Source organism: Centroberyx affinis, unplaced genomic scaffold (assembly GCF_046629955.1).
Source record: "Centroberyx affinis isolate AG114_WGS23_722 - 3 ecotype Tasmania unplaced genomic scaffold, CSIRO-AGI_Caff_v1 ptg001484l_1, whole genome shotgun sequence".
Taxonomy (NCBI): Eukaryota; Metazoa; Chordata; class Actinopteri; order Beryciformes; family Berycidae; genus Centroberyx; species Centroberyx affinis.
Window position 1 is genome coordinate 383,972 of NW_027279951.1, and position 19,854 is coordinate 403,825.

At 40.6% G+C, this 19,854-nt stretch overlaps 1 protein-coding gene across 1 annotated transcript in view; it reads right to left on the reverse strand.

Moving 5' to 3' along the window:
- Positions 1-3,410: 3,410 nt before the first annotated feature.
- cfap20dc (CFAP20 domain containing) overlaps positions 3,411-19,854 on the reverse strand; it is a 31,002-nt gene continuing 14,558 nt past the window's right edge. Inside the window, exons 13-17 of the mRNA XM_071526990.1 lie at positions 17,965-18,339; positions 16,011-16,250; positions 12,093-12,154; positions 4,992-5,086; positions 3,411-3,529 (exon numbers count right to left, since the gene is read on the reverse strand). Coding sequence (XP_071383091.1) covers positions 3,411-3,529; positions 4,992-5,086; positions 12,093-12,154; positions 16,011-16,250; positions 17,965-18,339 — 891 coding nt within the window. The remainder of the gene's footprint in view (positions 3,530-4,991; positions 5,087-12,092; positions 12,155-16,010; positions 16,251-17,964; positions 18,340-19,854) is intronic.

A 19,854-nucleotide genomic window follows, 5' to 3' on the forward strand; every position in this document is an offset into this window, starting at 1 on the left:
GACCAGGGTAATGTGCATCTACTGTACGAACACTTTGAAATAATTGTGTTAAAAGCTCATTAATAAAATTAGCTTACTTGACTGGGAAGCAGTATTTTCTGATGATCAGTACAGCGGCAACTATCGCTGACAAAGTAACAAAGATCACAGATGCAATGATCCCGGGATGCAGCCTTAGTCCAACCTATAATGATAGATGAATCTAATAAGTTCTAATATTGGGGCAGTTAAACAGCCCATAAACCTAAGAGCTCAGTTCATGATGTGTGGCTCTGATAAAAAGGAAATATGGGCAGGAGATAGGAGAGTTGAACAGCGGCATTATGGATCATACTGCTGATAATACTAAACGATCAACAGCAGGGCTAGGAAAATAAAATATATCTTTGAAAACCAATGATCACAAAAATAAATTTCTGTTCCGCTGTATTTGAAGTAAGGCTTAGGCACTGGATCTTGAGTGAGGTTAGAATTAGAGTGAGAGATACATCGATAATCACCTTTTTGAAGTGAAAGTCATGATTAATTCTGCTTTTGGAGATTGGCCAGAGAGTAACAATCCAACAGGGGGAATTAATCACAAAGTATTTGAGGTCGTAGCAATAAAAGACAAACAAGCAGCGATGAAATATGATTGTAGTCAAACAGATTTTATCACTATACTTGCTGTGACTCATTCACATTATTGCGCCTTTGATTAAATTGCCTGCATACTTATCTGAAAATGAAGAAAAAACAAACAAACAAAAAACTTTGGAAATAAAGTCACAGCAAGTAGCAAGTAGTGCAGATTGAGTAAACTCCCCTTCATAGAGTGTTTACAGGGTGAATGAAGAAAAATTATTTGGGGCCATTTTGAGCATACATTTCTCATAGATGTGATTTTTGTTACTTTTTTGGCCTGCATATAGGCTATTCCTTATAGGGGAAAAAAGACGAAAAAAAAACTCTGACAAATAAATTACTACAAAGTGAGGTGACAAACTTTGATAGAGACAACTAATGGTAACTCAAGTGCATAAAACTATATATAGTCTTTAAACTTAACACCTAATATCTTAATGTTTGTTCCATAGAGGACTGCTCCTGAACCAAGTATACTTTTACTGCAAAGTGCATCAGTCTGGATTTAATCACAACACAAGTAGCATCAGTGTATGTGCTTCCAAGAGTTAAATAACATGTATCCTACTCCATCAGGTAGGATACATAAGTGTCACTGACACAAATGTCAACCAAAAATCCTTACAAACGTACAGTAGCTTAACTGATGCAATTAGATATACAGTTATATTTCTGTGAATCTAAGAAATGGGGAAAAATGAAAAGCAATTTTGATATCATAGCCATCCAGATCATATTGATCACGTGTTTTTTTTTTTTTTTTTTTTGTACATTCAGGATGTTTATTTCTGCAGATGACTGACAATAGCAATCATTTAGCAGGCCTGTACTTAGCCTATAACCACACATGACTTCAATTTACCTGTTGAGTTGACATCCTTGTGAACTTAACAGCCAAGTTAACCTAATCTCATCGTCCGGCAATAGCGTTCACTGCTTCTATAAAATGTCACAACAAAGTCACACCTTGATAGGCGAATAATTCAACTATTTGATAACTGTGTTTTCTGCCTTGGTTTACTACCGCGACAAGCCAAAAGCCATGGTTGTTTACTTCCTGGTTGCTCTCACCTGTGGCTGCGCTGCTCCGCCCACTGCGTTGAACCCCCCCCCCCCCAAAAAAAAAACATGTTGACGTTGCTTTTGGTTGCATGGCCTTTCATCGGAATATCCAGTGAAGGACATTAATATTTAAAACAACAACGATTGATTTATTATAACCACTTCAGATGGGAATGCCAGCCTACAGTATGTAAGAGAAGATAATACTGTATATAGCCTACCAACGACCCAAATCGTGTTAAAGAAAAAATACATTTACATTTTGTAACGTTTATGAATTAAGCATCTTCACTTATATTTTTTAAACGTTTGTTCTATGATATATGTCCCCTCTTATTGGTTTGTAAGTTCCAATGAACATTGGGCTCATATAGGCCTATGCATTTCAGCCAATATATTTATTAGGGAAATTCCAGTTGGTTGGCACATCATTAATGATTGAGAACAGGTGGTTTTAACATTTATAATAATAAAATGTCATGAATCTTGAAAGAGGGGGATGTAGGGTGATAGTTTGGTACATATGAGAACCATCTTGAGGTTTTTTTCCACTGCTGGTTTTATTTACAGAAAAGACCTCTGTTATAACCAGTTAGTTTTGAGGGCTCGTCCATGAAAACATTTAGTGCAACGAGAGCCGATTTATATTATATATATATATTATATATATTTATGTTACCCCTGATGACCTTGAGAATGCTTATGAAAGAGTATTCTTCTGATATATAATCTGATAGGGCTTCTGCTGTTCCTTGCCTGGGCAGCAGAGGTGATGCTATGAGCTGCTGTGTTTTGGTATACTGTACTTTGCTTTAGTATACTAGAAAATATTGTGAAATGAGGCATAGGCTATATCTGAGCTCTAGAAGACATTGTTTATTCATGCATATCAAAAACAAACAAGGGAAATAGCATCCATTAAGTCGTTGTCCATTATTACAATATGCTGCAATCTGAGCATGTTAGTGATAAAGATTTCCCAAGGACTTCAAAAATATGGCAAAACATAGTGCCACACATACAGGCAGGGCCCTTGTGTAGTGATGGCAGCCATAGGTCTGTGCATATGTGTTTGTGTGTGTATGTGTGTGTGCATGATAGCAAATATATGCTCAGTTTCTTCACTTTTTAACTTTAATCAAAAACCAAGTACACTAAAAGACAAGAAATCATAACTACAGTAATTTAAATACAACTGCAATGTTCATATAGTGTATACATCAGTATGTACACAACACATACAGTCCAAAATGTTACATTTAACGGCTGTTACAATGTTACAGATTATGTTAAATAAACAGAACAAAATAACATACACTTTTATAACAAGCCAAAATAAAATGACAAATTGCAGAAAACTTCTTTCTAAAAGGGAATTTCACTTTTTTTTTTTAGAAGGCCTTCATATTAAATCACTAATCAAGACTCACAAAAGGAACATTTTTACCATCAACAATGTAAGTGCAACTGAATGAGCAACAATCTATTTCTCGCAGGAATGCAAGAAAAACTAAATGGAATGGCTTGCATGTGATTTGAGAGAAGAAATGTTTCTATTCTCTACTGCCTTACACCGGCATTACCAATGGCAACAGAAAGCCGCTTCTAGCTGTGAAAGGGGTCTTCATCAGTGATCAATAAGATAGGCTTCCAACAATCTTGAACCCATTCACTCAATGTCAATGGATTCTGATTTATTCATTTTGATTCTCATAAGCTTTGAGTCAGGCTAGTTCATAGTACTTCCCCGTCTGTGGATCAAAGTAGCAGTTCAGGCAAGGATCATAGAGCAGATTCAAATACTCGTCCTCATTCTCCTCTTCATGCACTGACACATCCCCTCCTGTAAAAAGCAGGGAAATCATTCACAGGCAAACTGCAACACCTACAAGCAAGTGCTCCAAACATAGACAGCAGTGTAACAATAATTCAAATCAATGAAATCTGTAAAGCATAGAAGACAGTAGAAAGTAGAAAGTAGCTGAGCCCGGCCACAGATCTGTACTCTGTGAACTATTAGTGGAATAAAATGAGAAGCTTTGAGGGTGTTGTGACCTTCAGACCCAGGTGGTTTTTTAAACTTTTCTGTCACTTCCATTTTTTTTCTCTCATCAATCAAGACCTGAGACACCCAGACACACCACCACATTATGAAGTGGTAAAAAGCTTCCCCTATGGTAATCTCACTACTTTAAAGCACAAGAATTTAGCTGTTAAATTGACAGGCAATTAAATGCTAAAAAGGTTATGGAATGCTCCAGGAGGAACATTTTATCTAATCAGAACTTCAACGACGATAATGAAAACTAATTATGAGACACAATGTGTAAGAGGTTTGAAAATGATGTTGTAAACTGAAAAGGTTTCATCAATTAACCTTGTCGGTGTGTCTAGGGGGTAAAGACCTGTAATGAGCCTGTCTCTTCTGACCTATGGAGTTATGTGGAGGACAGAGAGCTTCACTCTCATGGGGTTTTTACCTTTAATTAGATACAGTTTTACAGGCTTACCCACCATACTGTCTGCAATCTTTGTGGGAAGCTTAAAATTTCCGCCTCGGTACCCTTTGACACCAGTGAATGTTTCTGTTAGTGCAATGTGATACAGCACTGATGTACACATTCTATGCATATGTGCAATTTGGTGGGCTGCGTCTTAAAGCTGCAATAAGATAAACTTTCTGACCACTACAGGGCGACAGAAACCGTAACACGTTTGTAAATAATACACAGCAAAGCCACTGCACTAAGGAAACCTACAAAGGACATATGGAAGGATAAATGCTAATAGCTAAGCTAAGTCTCGACGGTTACCAGTGGCGCTTTGCCAGATTTTCCTCCCACTGAAGGTTACATGTCCCACAATGACAAGTGAAGAGGTGGGTGGCAAGTTTACTATTTCAACAAGTTTTTCACTCACTTCATCAATTCCGTCATTACGAGAGTTTTTTTCAGGAATGGGAGGGAGGTGAGCGCTGCTTTTAAACAGCGAGGGAGGTGCCAAGCTACTGAAAAGCTAATGAACGGACTGGGAGGAGCTTCGTTCCGGAGCAAAATTTGACAAGCTTTAGAAAAGAGGTGAAAACAGCAACACAGCTGGCCCGCGTGTGTTGATATTGTGTTATATCATTGTGTCTCACTGAAATCTCCACATAGTTTCAGGAGTGGTTATAAGGTCTGATATCGCTTATTGCAGGTTTAAGTGTGGTATTGGATAGTTTGCTGTCTCCCTGACTCGCTAACCCTTCATTCCCTAACGGGAATGAAGGGTTAGCTGGAGGCAAAAAGAACAAAATTAGGGGTTACCTCTGATTAGATCTTTGTGATGGTGCCATGTGCTGCCTGACCTCCTTCGCTGGCTGGGAGGGATAATGGGAGGGCTGAGCACATCCATCCACTCCCTGGGGAAAAGACAGCAGGAGAACACAGTCATGACAACACCACCGTCACCATTACACTCACCATCCTAACGGCTGTAGGCAGCATATCAAATTACCGCTACATGGCGACTAAACAAATCAACTCCCCGCCAAAAGCCAAGCCCATCCAAGCTTCCACTGTCCTTGAGCCACTCGTTCTCCTGGACACTCACTGTCCTGGCAACACAGGCTTGGCTGGAGGATCATTTATTAGATTCTGACACAAGCTGTGACTTCCAAGTGTCCACATTCTGGCCCTGGGTAGGGGGGCTCAACCTTGCCCGTGGCTGTGAGAGTGTGTAGGTTCAGGGTTCCGTAACACTGTTTAATGATACAGCATTTCTTCTCTGCAGGACTTCCTCTCTCTCTAAATGAGTTTACCCTCCCTGTCTGAGAACCGCACAGGCTCCCTCTGTGCATCAATCTTTTTCCAGTACACCAGTTTCAGTCCAAATAAACAATTCTATTTCAGTATGGAGGAACAGATCAGAGCAAGAGCAAGAAGTGTGGTAAACACTGGATGAAAAATTATTACTCTGCAGCACTGTACATAGCCATGTGTTAAGTAGAATTCATATACATTTTATGCTATATTTCAAATGTGCAATTATCCACTTATGCAGTTTGCCTCTGGACAAAATGTGTCATGAGAGCAGATGATGGCATCCTTATGAGGAACCATACTCATCCTCTGTAGATTAAATTGCTATAGGGCAATTTAATTGTAAGTCACTTTGGACAAAAGCGTCTGCTAATGACCTAATGTAATATAATGCAATGTAATTGATCATCCCAGACTGGTCTCTCTCTCCATCAAGAACCAACATACAATTTACAATTTCACATTTGGGAGACACTTTTATCCAAAGCGACATACATATGAGATTTTAATACAACACAAGCAAGGATCTAGTCTTGAGAGAACAACAAGAGTAAGTGCCATAAAGCTAAGTTCTGGTCCGACAGGACATAGGTGCTACAAGGCAGTGCATAGAGGCAATGCATAGAGTGCATAGAGGCAGATAAAGAGTTTTATTTTTTTTATTACACAGTCCATCAGGTGAGAAGGTGTTCACTAAAGAGGTGGGTCTTTATCCTTTTCTTAAATATTGAGAGGGACTCTGCGGATCGAATGGAGTTTGGTAACTCGTTCCACCACCGAGGAACCACAGAAGAGAAGAGTCTGGCTAGAGACTTAGGGCCTTGTTGTGGCAGCACCATGCGCCGTTCCTTGGCAGAGTGAAGTGAGTGGGAGGGAGCGTAGACCTGAATGAGGGAGTTCAGGTAGGTAGGAGCCGTTTTGGTTGCTGCTTTGTAGGCGAGCATCAAGGACTTGAACCGCTGCGTTCTGGATCATCTGCAGAGGTTTGAGCGTACATGCCGGGAGCCCTGCCAGTAAGGAGATGCAGTAGTCAAGCCGTGATATTACAAGCGCCTGTACTAGGAGTTGTGCTGCATGTTCAGACAGGTAGGGTCTGATCTTCCTGATGTTGTACAGGGCAAATCGGCATGACCGAGCAACAGAAGCCACATGCTCCTTAAAGGTTAGCTGGTCATCAATCATGACACCCAAGTTTCTGGCAGACTTTGCGGGAATGAGCTGAGCTGATTCGAGCTGGATACTGATCTGTTGTTGTACAGAGGGACTGGCTGGGATGACAAGGAGCTCAGTCTTTGACAGGTTAAGCTGAAGGTGGCGTTCCTTCATCCAAGCCGAGATATCGGCACGGCATCAGCCGAGACTCTGGGGTTGTCTGGCGGGAACGATAGGAGGAGCTGGGTATCGTCAACATCGTAGCATACCTATTATTTTGCTCCTCTTAGGTGCTGCAATGATTGATACTGTCACTCTGTCTGAAACTGTAAAGTACATCCACTAACCTAACAGTATGTACAGTACAAAATACCAATATGCTACAAACACTTTCAACAAACTACAATCAAACCATACCAAAGCCCAAACACCAGTGTGTGTGTGTGTGTGTGTGTGTGTGTGTGTGTGTGTGTGTGTGTGAGTGTGTGTGTGTGTGTGTGTGTGTGAGAGAGAGAGAGAGAGAGAGAGAGAGAGAGAGAGAGAGAGAGCGCGGGCGAGCTCTAACTTTCTGGCTGAATTGCAAAGTCTGAACTTTTTTTAAACTTATATCAACCCAACTTCTGTCTTAACTCTTAATCTTAATCAAGAAGAAGAAGAAGAAGAAGAAGAAGAAGAAGAAGAAGAAGAAGAAGAAGAAGATACCCATGGGGTTTAAGATTTTATTCTCCTTGATTAGGATTGATTGGATCATCTTTGTAAAATCTTTAACAAGAGGCAAATAGTGGGCTGATATCAGGTGATATATCAGTCTAGCCCTATGTGCAATGATGATGACATCAGTAATTTGATTTTACTGTCTGTTATGTCAGTATTTACTTTATTTCTATTGAGTTTCTTTTATATTGTTGTTCCTTCTGTTTTGTGAAGCACTTTGTAAGACCGGTTTTGAAGGTGCTATATAAATAAAGATTTACTTACTAACTTACTTTTAAAGTTTTCAAAGCATTTTCATTAAACACAAAACAACATTGAAACATGTAACATAAAAGTAAGATAAAAGTGAATAATGAGTACAAATACAAAAAAAAAATATATTAATCATGCCTCTAAAAGTGTGTCAACCCATGCTCCTACAAAGACCCAATCACCTTTAATCTTCAATGTAGAATTTGAAATGACCAGCAGGGCATTGCAGTTCATAGGTGGTTCAAAGAGCTATCACAAGCACACAGAAGAAACCACTAAAATATTATTCTCAAAATGATAGGCAAACAGTATAAAGCTAAATGGTAAAATCTGGGTGCTTACTGCTATAGTCTTATCTCTTGGTGGGGGTCAAAAGCATTGCTCCACATTTTAAACAAGCTGGAGACATGAAAGGGTGGCCAATAGTAGCTCAAAGACTAGCAGAACTGTCTGTACTCAAAGGTCAACACAGCTATCTCAGTAATAGTATGAAATAATGACAAGAAAAGGAAAAATGCTACTTTTTTGCAACACAAATATACTCTCACCTATACATAAATTAATTCCCATCAAAATCTCAAAATGTGGCAAAAACAATGGTTACAAATACACCAAATTCATATTTTATCAGATCTTTTCAGATGTTTTCAATTTTGAACCTCATTTAAAAATAGATTTGAAAAATTCTCTGTTTTCTAGCTTCTTGTCTTTTAGAGATAGATTATCGCTATACTAGGCAAAACTCTGGTATCTTCCACATCATTTTTTTTTGATCAGTTTGTTTTGAGCAGAACCATGTACCCCACTCTCAACTCCTCTTTGACTCCATGGTGGGCAGGAACATAGTACAATTTTAATGGAAGCTATTTTCGAGGACAACGGTCTCTGCTGCAGCACCTCGAGGGGCCCCAGAGTGTTGAGTGGGACTTGGAGAGACAGATTGAATTGTTAGATTTTAAAGTCGTTATATTCCTGATATAGGAGAACCCATGATGAAAGGAATGAATTAGTTTGATTTAACTTGACACCGAGTGAGGTGCACTATATTTCTGCACAGTAGTGAATTATATTGGAGTCAAATATCTCCCAACGAAATTGTATCTAGGCAACTCTTTTGTTACTACCCTGTTTTCATTTTTGTTCTGAAACAGTAAAATTGCCACTCAAGGTCTCTATGACAGCCTGTTCTGGGGATTCACATCTGGTATGCCAGCCAGAGGCAGACACAAATATCACACACAAAGAAACATGTTAAAAGTGTTAGAAAAGCACTGCCAACCTGAAGCACATCAACAGCAGCATTTTAGCTGTCAAGAAAACTGTAGCACTCCAAACAACAGGGGAGCCTTGCAGTGGTGCCAGGACGCTCAAGAACACCATGATAGAATTCACTTTAAGGGTGTCTCAGAATGCACTGCATAAAAGAAAAGGCTTGAAAAAACACTACAAATCCAGTGCAGCTGCTCTTCAATATGTAAATCAAGGGTTGGTTCTAAGTCTAATTTCTGTAGTGCAGCTGCGACTGCTGTAGTGCTGTGAGGCAGGCCAGGGGGTGAAAAGTCTGTGAGCTTGCTGTCAATAATAATATTCATTTCAGTGGACAGTCAATCAAAAAGCACAACCCCGCTGAATATTTAAAGAACAGGCCAGAGGTTTAAGACATTTAAGAGCTGAAATATGACTTAAAAACAGGGAAACTGTAGGCTTTCCCCTACTGTTATTACTGTGCGAAGAATTTAATTTTCAGTCAGTTTAAAACAAAAACAACACTTAACAAAACATTTAAAGACATGGGAATCTACACATGTTCACACCAGGCTGCCTTGCTTTTCATCAATAAATCAAAAATGTTGGAGGAGATGACTGCATAATTGAAGTGGCGGAACTATGATGCAAGCCCTTTGTTTTCCTTTGTAACCTGCCGCATCTCTGTGTATAGACAGAAAGAGATGGAGACGTGCAGAGAAAAGTCTCTGTGTTGGAGGCTGACTAGGATGCTGGGTCTTGCATTAGCAAGGGGGGGAACAAGAGGGGAGGAGGGGAGGATGACAGCCTCTCTAATGAGGGTCAGTCTCCAGAACCCTCCATGGAGAACCAGATCCAGCCAGACACTGGCATGCCTGGGCCATGACATGGAAACACAGAGCTTATAAACCCAGCCTTAGCTCTTACCCAGAATCGAGTCACAAATTATTACTGTGCTTCAAATGGAAATGTGTGATCGGAAGTGTATAATATGTGTGTAGCTTATGTGCTTTATCTAATTACAAATACACTACAAGCACCATCTCTTTAAAGTTGTGTACAAACCAAACTGTAATATGCGCACTGTAATATGTATAAATATATTAATATATGATCTTGCATTATTAATGGAAGCGTATTTCAGCAGCAGTTTAATTCGACCTGGTCCTCTAAATCAACATTTCTGCCTTCCTCCATGAACGTAGGAGTCCTATTTGACCTTGAACTTTTAGCAACACACTAAAAAGCTTTTGCTGTCATGTTTTTGTTTTCATCTCAGGATCATTGCATAAAATACAAATTAAATTCACAAAGGATTATACATACTTTTAATTCATCTCACCTTGACTACAGAAATGCCCTGTTTACCTACCTAATAGGAAAATTCCACCCTTGGATGGTCTTACACTGCTGTATATCATCAATCTGTGATGTTCAATACGTTCCAGGAGTTGAATGAAACAAAAGTCCAAGGCACTCCTCTTTGAAATATTTAAAAAGCCTTTATTTCATGGGCTCATCTAGGGATTAAAAACACTTACAAAACTCCAACGCGTTTCTGCATTGGCCTTCATCAGGGAGCTCCAAAGAAGTTACAAGTTATTTTGTGATGAAGTCTTGTAATTTACCCTTTTGTTGTACCCACTTTGTCTCAGTCTGCCTCATCTACTTCTACATCAGCCAGTGGTTATGTTTCCCAGAATGTCTTTTAACAACCCAGAGAACGGGAATGAAAATCGTTCCATTCAGCTGTCTGTTGTACATGACTTCTTGCTCTTCCAGTACTGCCAGTTATATTCATCAATGTGCTTTTACTTGTCTACTTAAGAAGTTATTGAAGGTGGAAGAATGAAGATCCAACAAATATACAATATAAACATCATCTACATTTGGTTCATTATCCATGAGAATAAGAAAAATACACCACCAAAAAATGGACCCAAGATTGCAAGGTACATCGCCAGAGACTGTTTTTTTTTAGCAATGTTAAAGTGTTTTAGGTTGGATGTTTCCGTTTCCAAAAACCTATGTTCAAGGCCTATGTTCAAAATTCTGCAGCAAGGCTTTTAACCAAAACTAAGAGAAGAGACCATATCTTCCCCATTTTAGCATCTCTTCACTGGTTGCCTGTCTGTTTTAGAATTGTATTAATTAATTTCAAGGCTTTGCATGACTTGGCCCCTAGTTATCTCTTTGAACTTTTGCTCCCTTATGAGCCTGCGGCCCTGCACACAGCCTGAGATCCTCAAGCAAGGCCATTTGGGCTGTTCCTGCATCCAGGCTAAATACTAAAGGTGACTGGGCTTTTGCCAATGGGGCTCTTTGACTTTGGAATAACCTGTCTGAGGAGTTCAGCCTGGCAGAGTCTGAATCATCTTTTAAATTACTTCTCAAAACTTTATTTTTTTGTAAGGCCTTTCTATAATCTTTGGCCTGTTTAGAGATTGAAATGGTCTTTATATAAAGCAGAGGTTGTGCTAAAACTTTTGCTGGATCAAGTAGCTAGTACAAAACTGTTTGAAAACAAAAGTAGGCCTATCCTAAAGATGAAACAGAAAGGCCTTGTACAACAGGCTGCCAGTTCAAAAGGGCTGTCAGCCTGTCCTCTCTCAATTCTCCCTCACTCCCAACTTTCCCAGTCTCTCAAGCACAGGAATAAATGAAAAATTATTTGTTTTTTCAAAATGACAACAACAGTTAAGGGACAAGGAAACTAACTGGCACACACTCATTCATAAATGTGTGCTTGCCTGTAGGTAATAGGAGGGAGATAAGCACCAGTCCACACAGCTATCTGACAGCTGACATTTAGTCTTAATACTGCAGTCAGTGATTACCATCTGATTATGAATTTCAGGGTGGCTTTCACAGATATGTAGCCAAATACAACTACAGGCTAAAAAAGGACATTTTGACAAGTCATATATCTGGTACATCTGTATGGCTTGCCATTTTCTGAACTTTCATCATTGCTACTGGCCAAGAACTAGTTAATAACAACCTGGTACCCATAGCAATGAGGTTTTTGGAGAGTGTGTGCTGGATATTTTTAGATCCTCGCAATATTTATAGTCTGACTGAATAGACACAAATGTGTGGGATCACTATCTATAGCATATGTTTCTGCCCTATGTATAACTTGTGGTGTGTGGTGTGCTATCTTGCTTGTGGTGTATATTTTTTTATTTCCTAGGTCTGGGCTCAGCAAAGTGTTCCTACTACAGGTGTATAACACATGCTTACCTGGGGTTTGAGTGCTGGAGGGGGTTCATTTCCTTCTGATAGTGGTGACCCTGATTAGTTGGCTGGATCAATAAAATAGAGTACAATTAGTGATGAATACTATGGGAACAGGTGTTAAAATGTCTTTGTATACTCATGACTTAAGTACTTAAAAGGAATATACCCAAAAAGTAATTGCATATGTTAGCAGTTATCGCAAGGAGTTTGTAATATAATAATTACTAAAGTAATATAAATACTGCTATTGCTAATAATAATTAACTTTATTATATAGCACTTTTCTAAAAACAGTTTACAACGTGCTTTAATGAGAGCACAAGAGAAACAAAGCACAATACACAGAGAGAGCAGAGAACACAGGGCAACAAAACAATGATTAAAAAGAACAGCAACAATTATTTAAAAGCACATTTAAAAGAAGACAGTTCGCTGCCCGAGGATCTTAGGCAGCGTTCTGGCTCATATAGGGTTAAAAGGGCTGAAATTTACCTAGGTGCCAGACCAAGTCATACTTAAAAAGTGATCAGTAAAATTTTGAAAGTGAGTGAGAGGTAACCAGCGTAGGGAAGCAAGGATTGTTGTAAGGTGGTCTACATTTTCTACCTGTTAAAACTTGCATTCTGTATGAGCTGGAAGTGTGAGAGGGACTTTTAACTGAGGCAGGAATAGAAGGAGTTGCACTAGTCTAGACGAGAGAAGATGAAAGTTGGATGGCCTTCTCCAGGTCAGTAGAAGATAATTATGGTTTAATTTTGGATACATATTCTCAGCTGAAATAAACAGCACTGCATTACCCTCTTCATCTGCTTGTCAAAGCTCAGGTTGCTGTCAAAATACACCCCTAGATTTCTGGCCACTGCCTTCACATTTGAAGAAAGACAGTTTATTTTGGATTATTATAGTGGAGCTGGGGGGACCAAAAATAAATATTTCTGATTTATTGTCATTGAGTTGTAAAAAAAAAACCCCCGAGACAACCAAGTCTTAATATCTGCGAGTTCGGGTTGCTAGCTTTAAGGGGCAGGTATATCTGAGAATAATCTGTATAACAGTGAAAAAATACATTATGTTTACGGATAATGTGACCAAGTGGGAGCATGTACAAGGACAATAAGATGGGACCTAAACTTGAACCCTGCAGGTAAAATGAACTGAGGATGATGATGAGTTACCTGTGGTGACAGAGAAAGTTCTATTGGCGAGGTAGGAGTAATACTAAACCTCAGTCTCAGATGGTCAATTAATGTTGCATGATCAAAGGCAGTGCTTAACTCTAAAAGAATTAGAATTGCATGATCACCTGTATCTGCTGCTAATAGAAGGTCATTAGTTACTTCGAGCAGAGCAGTCTATGTGCTAAGTGCTCCAAATCCTGATTGAAATTTCTCAAAAATGTTGCTGTGGTTCATCAGCTGTTCATCAGAGTTGTAACAACTCTAAAACATTTGAAAGAAATGGCAGTTTTGAAATATGCCTGTACTTATTAAGGATCATGGGATCTAGGCTGGGGTATAGGTGGCATGGGATTGTCTAAGGTGATCCTACAAGGTAACGCTGATGTGGTGAGATGATAGTGGGAAACATAAGTGACCTTTAACCGGATGACCAGAGTAAGGGGAGGTTACCTTGTGGGGGCAAGGACTGTCTCAGTTAATCATGTGAAGCTGGCGACTAAGGAGGGCAAAATCCATGTTTGCAGAGAGCAAACCTTGCAACCTAAACTCGACTAAACCTTGCGATGTAACCCTGATGTCCCCTACAATAGAGCTCCCAAGGACAAGGGTCCTCCCAGTAAGCGGAGTGCATGCTGCAGGTCTGGCACACCCTCCTCTGGGAATGATGATCCAAATGGCTGGCGCTAGCAGTAGGGCCAGCAGCGGTCGAGGCAGCAGCAGGGGCCACAACATCAGAGGCGCTAGTAGCAGCAGGGGCAGCAAAGGAAGAGGCATCTGGACTGGGAGCATCAACAGCAGCAGGGACAGAAGCAGCAGCAGTGGCAGCAGCATGGACAGCAACAGGGCATGGATTAACCCTAGCGTGGGCGCAGTTAGTCCTCCTGCAGGAGAGTCCCCATCATAGGCATCCAGGGGCCAGAAACGGTTTGTCAGTTCCAGTGAAGGAGGACCAGTATCAGACAAAGTGAACCGTCAGCTCACTATTCTCTTTCGAGCCACCTTGGTCCAGTTAGTGTGAGGGAGGGGGTGAAGCATGAGATCCGAGCTTCAACATGTTTCGGGGGAGGCTGTTTTTGCCAGCTGACAGGAGATGTACCGTCTCAGAGGATGGTCTGGGTGTCTGCACTGGCAAAGCTCTGCACCTCCGCCACCCAGGAGCCTCTTCAGAGTATTCAGCTGCCGCTGGAGAGTCGCCACTTGACCAGGGAGCTCATATTTTTTCTTGCAGTCAACTCATGGCAGTGGAGGAGCGACTCAGTCTTTAGCTCCTTCTTACTGTAATAGCTGGAGATGGGAAAATCTCCTTCCACTGTGAGCTAGGCAGCGCAGAAGAATCCATACAGGGGAAGCAGCTAAATAGCCACTGTAATAGCCACTGTGAATCTCTGTCATGACAGAGTAAACACAGCGGAAGATGACAATATTATTATAGTTAGGTAGCTTAGTCTGTGTGGTTAGCAGCAGAACTGGCAACTCGGGGGCAGCGGAGCAGGGTTCACAACACAGACACGGGTGATAAGAATATAATGTCCCCTAGTAGAACACCATGAGTCTGTAGAGATTTACAGACAGTACCTGTGGCCAAGTATGGATATTTGTGAACTTAAGCACCTCCTTTCCAAAGCCGAAGTGAACAGAGTGAACAAATGTTCCAGTGAACAAAGACATCATGTCATGTCATCAAATGATAATTTGGGGAACTGCTACTTTGAGTTTCCTTGGCTCTCTCGTTTCTGGCTTTGGGAGATACTTGTTAGATCATTTTTTAAGGATCGAAGATCGCCAAAACCACATTACATTTGTGACAAGATCCTTGAAACTAGCTTTGTTTTATGGTTGATTTTCTTTGTTTTTTACTTTATGGTAAAGCATGATAAACATTTCCTTAATATGCTGATGGTGGTGCTGTTGCCACATATATTTAGAAATCTGAAGCACAGAAACTATCAGGTTCTAACTACAGCACTACAAGGTGAACAGGGAGACGGCCTGTTTGATCAAGTCCCATTGACACCTTGTACTATCCTTGTGGAAAACTGCACATAAGGCCTCAAGGTGCATGTTATCGGTGGCCACATCATTGCTTCTTCATAAAAGGGAGCATGAAATGATAATCCCTGTGATGCGCTCTGCTTGAGTCTCAGTGTATTAACAGATTACCTGTGTGAACAGAGAAGGTAAGAGCCCTATAGCTAGAGCATCTATAATGATTGTATTCACTGGAGATCCTACTGAGGGCATAGTAGGGCCAGGCAGAGCAATGTTCTTTCTTCATAAGTGCAATGCACTTATGCTAATGGACCACAGATCTAAATGACCTTCAATAGCCAGAAGCAAACTACACCATCTTTGTATTTTAAAAAGACCTCTGGGGATAATTTCAAGTGACCTAAATAATTTTGAGTCACGGGGGGGACCAAGGATATAGTGCCAGTGTACTTCTAAAAGCTGTAATAGGCCAATTAATGTGTTCCTATCTTCATTATCTTTCTAATGCAGAGAATACACTAGAGAAAGAGGTGCATTACCACTTCATGGTGACATAAGTTGGGTGCTTGAAATGGAAATTAGCAAGAGTGTGGATGAACCAGGGTCACACAAATTATCTGAGAGGGGAGAGAGAAAGCGGGACAATCCTCTAAAATTGGCAGCAGATGGTAGAGGATATCTGCATCAGTGTTAGTGAAGACTAAACATTAAAACATCAGTTAAGAGTAGCAATTAAGAGCATAATGGTACAGACCATGGGGATGTGGGTCCAGGTAGAGGTGTCATCACTGTTCATACTGATGCTGACATTACACTGGTGGATCTGAGATACACTAAGGCCCGAGGCTCCACATTCATCTTCCTCCTGCTCCCGCTTTAGACTGGCCAGCATTCGTAGCTCCTCATCATCATCCCCTTGCATTTGCAGACTGCTAAGCAGGTGCAAGTCACAACTGCTGGAATCAACAAGCTTCTGTCTCTCGTCTTCATTGTCCTTTAAAACCAGCAATAATAAAACAGATTATTTACTTGGAAGCATTCCAAATTATCCTGGAAGTGTAAACTTTAATTTAGTCACAGTCACTCAGAAAATTAATCCATGAAGTTGATACAAAGTTTTGTGCATTCAAGGAAGTAGTGTAAGTCTTAAAAACAGCAGGCTGTGGTCCCATACAGAGCTCAAGGCAGGGCTGGACATAGGCCATTGGCTTAACTCTCTGAGGAAATGTTTTAACAGTGCAGCTATTGATTTAGGAGAGCACGATGGTAACTTGTTTTGTCTGACAAGAGGTGCAGGGCAGCCTGGTGTTGAGAATCAATGGCAGTCGATAAGACAGGGCTGCGGGGAGGGAAACAAACACCTTGTCATATTTCTCTGACAACCTTTCAATCACAGCTTTCACTGCATGCTCCCTGGTAGAGATAGCACAGGTCAGCAGACAGGAGCTGCACTGACGAAGGAATGCTGGGATATGTTTCAGTAGGGAGAGGTGAATCGTGTGAGTGTGGGAAGCAACAGCCTAGTGACAGATCTCCCATGTGGCCTTGTGATTCCTCCACTTCACTGTTTTCTGATCCTGGATTCCCTCAACAGGAGCAAGGGTCCACCTCAAGCTGAGACACACCATGCTGTGAAATCCTCCTTAGCACAGCATGACAAACGACTTCCAAGTCCTCTTTAGCTGTCTAAATCAGTGATGCATCACACATTAATATGAGCAAGGAGAGACAGCCAGACAGGACATGTCATACCATCAGAGGATGAGCACAAGGTTGAGCGTTAACAAGCCCCTCCATCCCCCACCTGGCATCCTAAACCCACTCTGCACCTATCAACATTTGAATTAAAAGATTCAAGCCAAGCCCAACCACAGAAGACATCGGCATGCACTGACACTGTCATATCTATCCTCTGTCAAACAGGGACCTCAACAGGGACCTTTCTTCCAGCTTCAGCTTCCAGCTTCTTTTATTTTTGTATCAAACTTAATCAAAGCGCCATTCCTTTGGCCAAGGTGAGTGGAGAGATTTGCTGCAGAGGTTCTTACTTTACCTTCCTTGACCTGCCTGAACATTTGGTCACACATTCAATTCACAGCTTTGTTCTTTATACAGTATCATGTGGTGAGGAAGCAAGGGAATTAATAGCCGACAAGATATTTCATCCATTTTATCTTTTGTAAAAGGGAGCATGTTTGACCAAGGTTTCTAAAGACTGGAAGATTACATCTTTCCATTAGGAGATAAAAGTCACCGACAACAGTCATACGAAGTAGACATTAACACCCTTCTTTGACACTTTTTGGATATGTGCTTGCTCCTTTTTTCCTCAATGCTGACACTAGATTTTAAAATAAAAAGCATAAGCCACAAAATCAACTTGGCATTGTACATGCGGACAATTTTTGTGAGGAAGACAAGCATGTTTGCTGAACACAATAAGATTTTATCCACAACAGCAATTGCCTCTTGTGGCATTCTTGCATCAAACATGGTGGCTTAATTAATCTCGCCGGGCATCCTATAGTGAAGGTAATTAGGAGTGATAGCCACTTGATGGCCGTTATCCAGCAACTGATGTGGTGGAACCTGAAAATGACAAGGTCAGGAAACCTCTCAAAATGTTGTACCTCTGTCTCATAAACCTGTAAAGACATAGCACTGTGGGTGAAGCCTGATGGTGATCTGAATTGTAATGCAAGCAATACCTTGTGTTGTCTGGAGTCTTCCAGGGTAACTTCTTGCAGGAATCTCCTACAAAATGGTGCACTGCTGTCCTCGTCCAGAGCCTGGCTCGCTACCCCTGGTCCACATGAGCCAAACTTGTGGCCCTGCCTGCTACCACTAGGTGAGAGGCAGCGTTTTGGGACCATCCCAGCTGGTTCAGCTCTCCTACTGGATGGGGAGTGAGGGTGCATGTTGGTGATGTTTGGGCTAAGCTCTTTGGCGGATGTTTGGTCTGTGCTATGAGACCCAGGTTGGACTTTCAGATGCACATCCAGAGCTGGATCAGGAGATCTGGGAGAAGCAGGGCTGGAGTCAACACTAGCTCTCTGATGGGGGAACTGGGTGTAGATCTTATCCTGGAAGAAATACGGGGACTGTAAGTGAACACAGATCATTGTAAAAGGAAGCTTGCAATAGGGATGTCACTGTAAAAATGAGGATTAGTCATGACCTAAGTTATTACACAATACAGTAGACTATTTCCCATGACATATATTGTGAATGTTGTGTCTTTGATAAGTCGGCGACTTTAATGTTGGATTGCAATTTGTCTGTTTTACAGTGTTCTGCCCTTCAGACTGATGTGTGTTTTAAGGAACATGCACACCAAAGACCAAGCCAAACTTCAGCACATAATGAAGACAGCAAGAAGAGTCATTGGGATTGTTCAGGCGTTGGTAGCTCAGCCTTAACCTTATCCTAACCTTATCCCCGAATAAGGCTAATCAGATCCTCTATAACTCTGCTCTTTTCCACCTTGAATTCAATGTAAGCAGACAGCCGAGGGGCAGAATCATGCAGTGCAAAATCAAAACAACAAGGTACAGGAAATCATTTGTTCCCTCACCAATCAGGTTACATAACACACAGCACATATTTGGTTTCTTCTCAACACTCATGGTGTTTCTCTGCACCATATTGAGACTTGTTAATAACGTCAATAATTGATAATGTTATTACGATCCATAATTCATCAATTGACTTATTAAATCATCTAGCTGGACAAATAAATGTGCCTTTATTTATAAATACTACGTTCAATTGAATTCAGAAGTTCAAACTTAAAACACTAGATACCCACTAGACATGCACTTTCCAGTTCTCCATGAGATTTAAGGATCATGACTGTGGAATAGTTACAACCATATTGCCACTGAATCTACATATCTGAACTATTTCAAATGTACATATCTTATCTTGTACATATCTTAACTATTTCAAATGGATCTTTCTCATGAATTAAACTGCTTGAAGCTTCCCTTAATAGTGGATGACATACATTCTCTCTCTCTCTCTCTCTCTCCCTCCTCTCTCTCTCTCTCTCTCTCTCCCTCCTCTCTCTCTCTTTTCTTGATTTTTTTTGTTTAATCTTTGATCTTTGTTTTGGGGTGAAATATTATGATAAGCCCCTTGGCTTTTTATTTTTATTTTTTTTAGCTCACCAGCTTAATCTGTTATGTTTTCTCTTTTCTTTCTGTGCTTTATCACTTTCATAAGTGCAAGAGAGTAAAGTATGAACTACATTTATTATTGGAAGCCCTGATGTGGGTGTGGTTGTGAGCATGTGGGTTTGCAGATTGTGTGTGTGTGCCAGGTTGTGTGCTGAGGGCATGCATCAATAAGTGTGTGGGTGGCATTTGAGTATGAGTGAGGATGAATGCGTTTCACTGTACAATTGTATGATTTGTAAGTCCTATTATTATTACACTCAACTAACAGCATTTCCCTGAAGATTTAATAAATCTTCCCATGGACTGCTGTACCTTGTATACCTCAAAATAGTGGATACAGGGAAAGCTCATGGCTTTGTTTTGCTTTTAATATTTCTCTATGTTTAATAACAAAAGTTAGCTCAAAAAGAATTGTAAGAG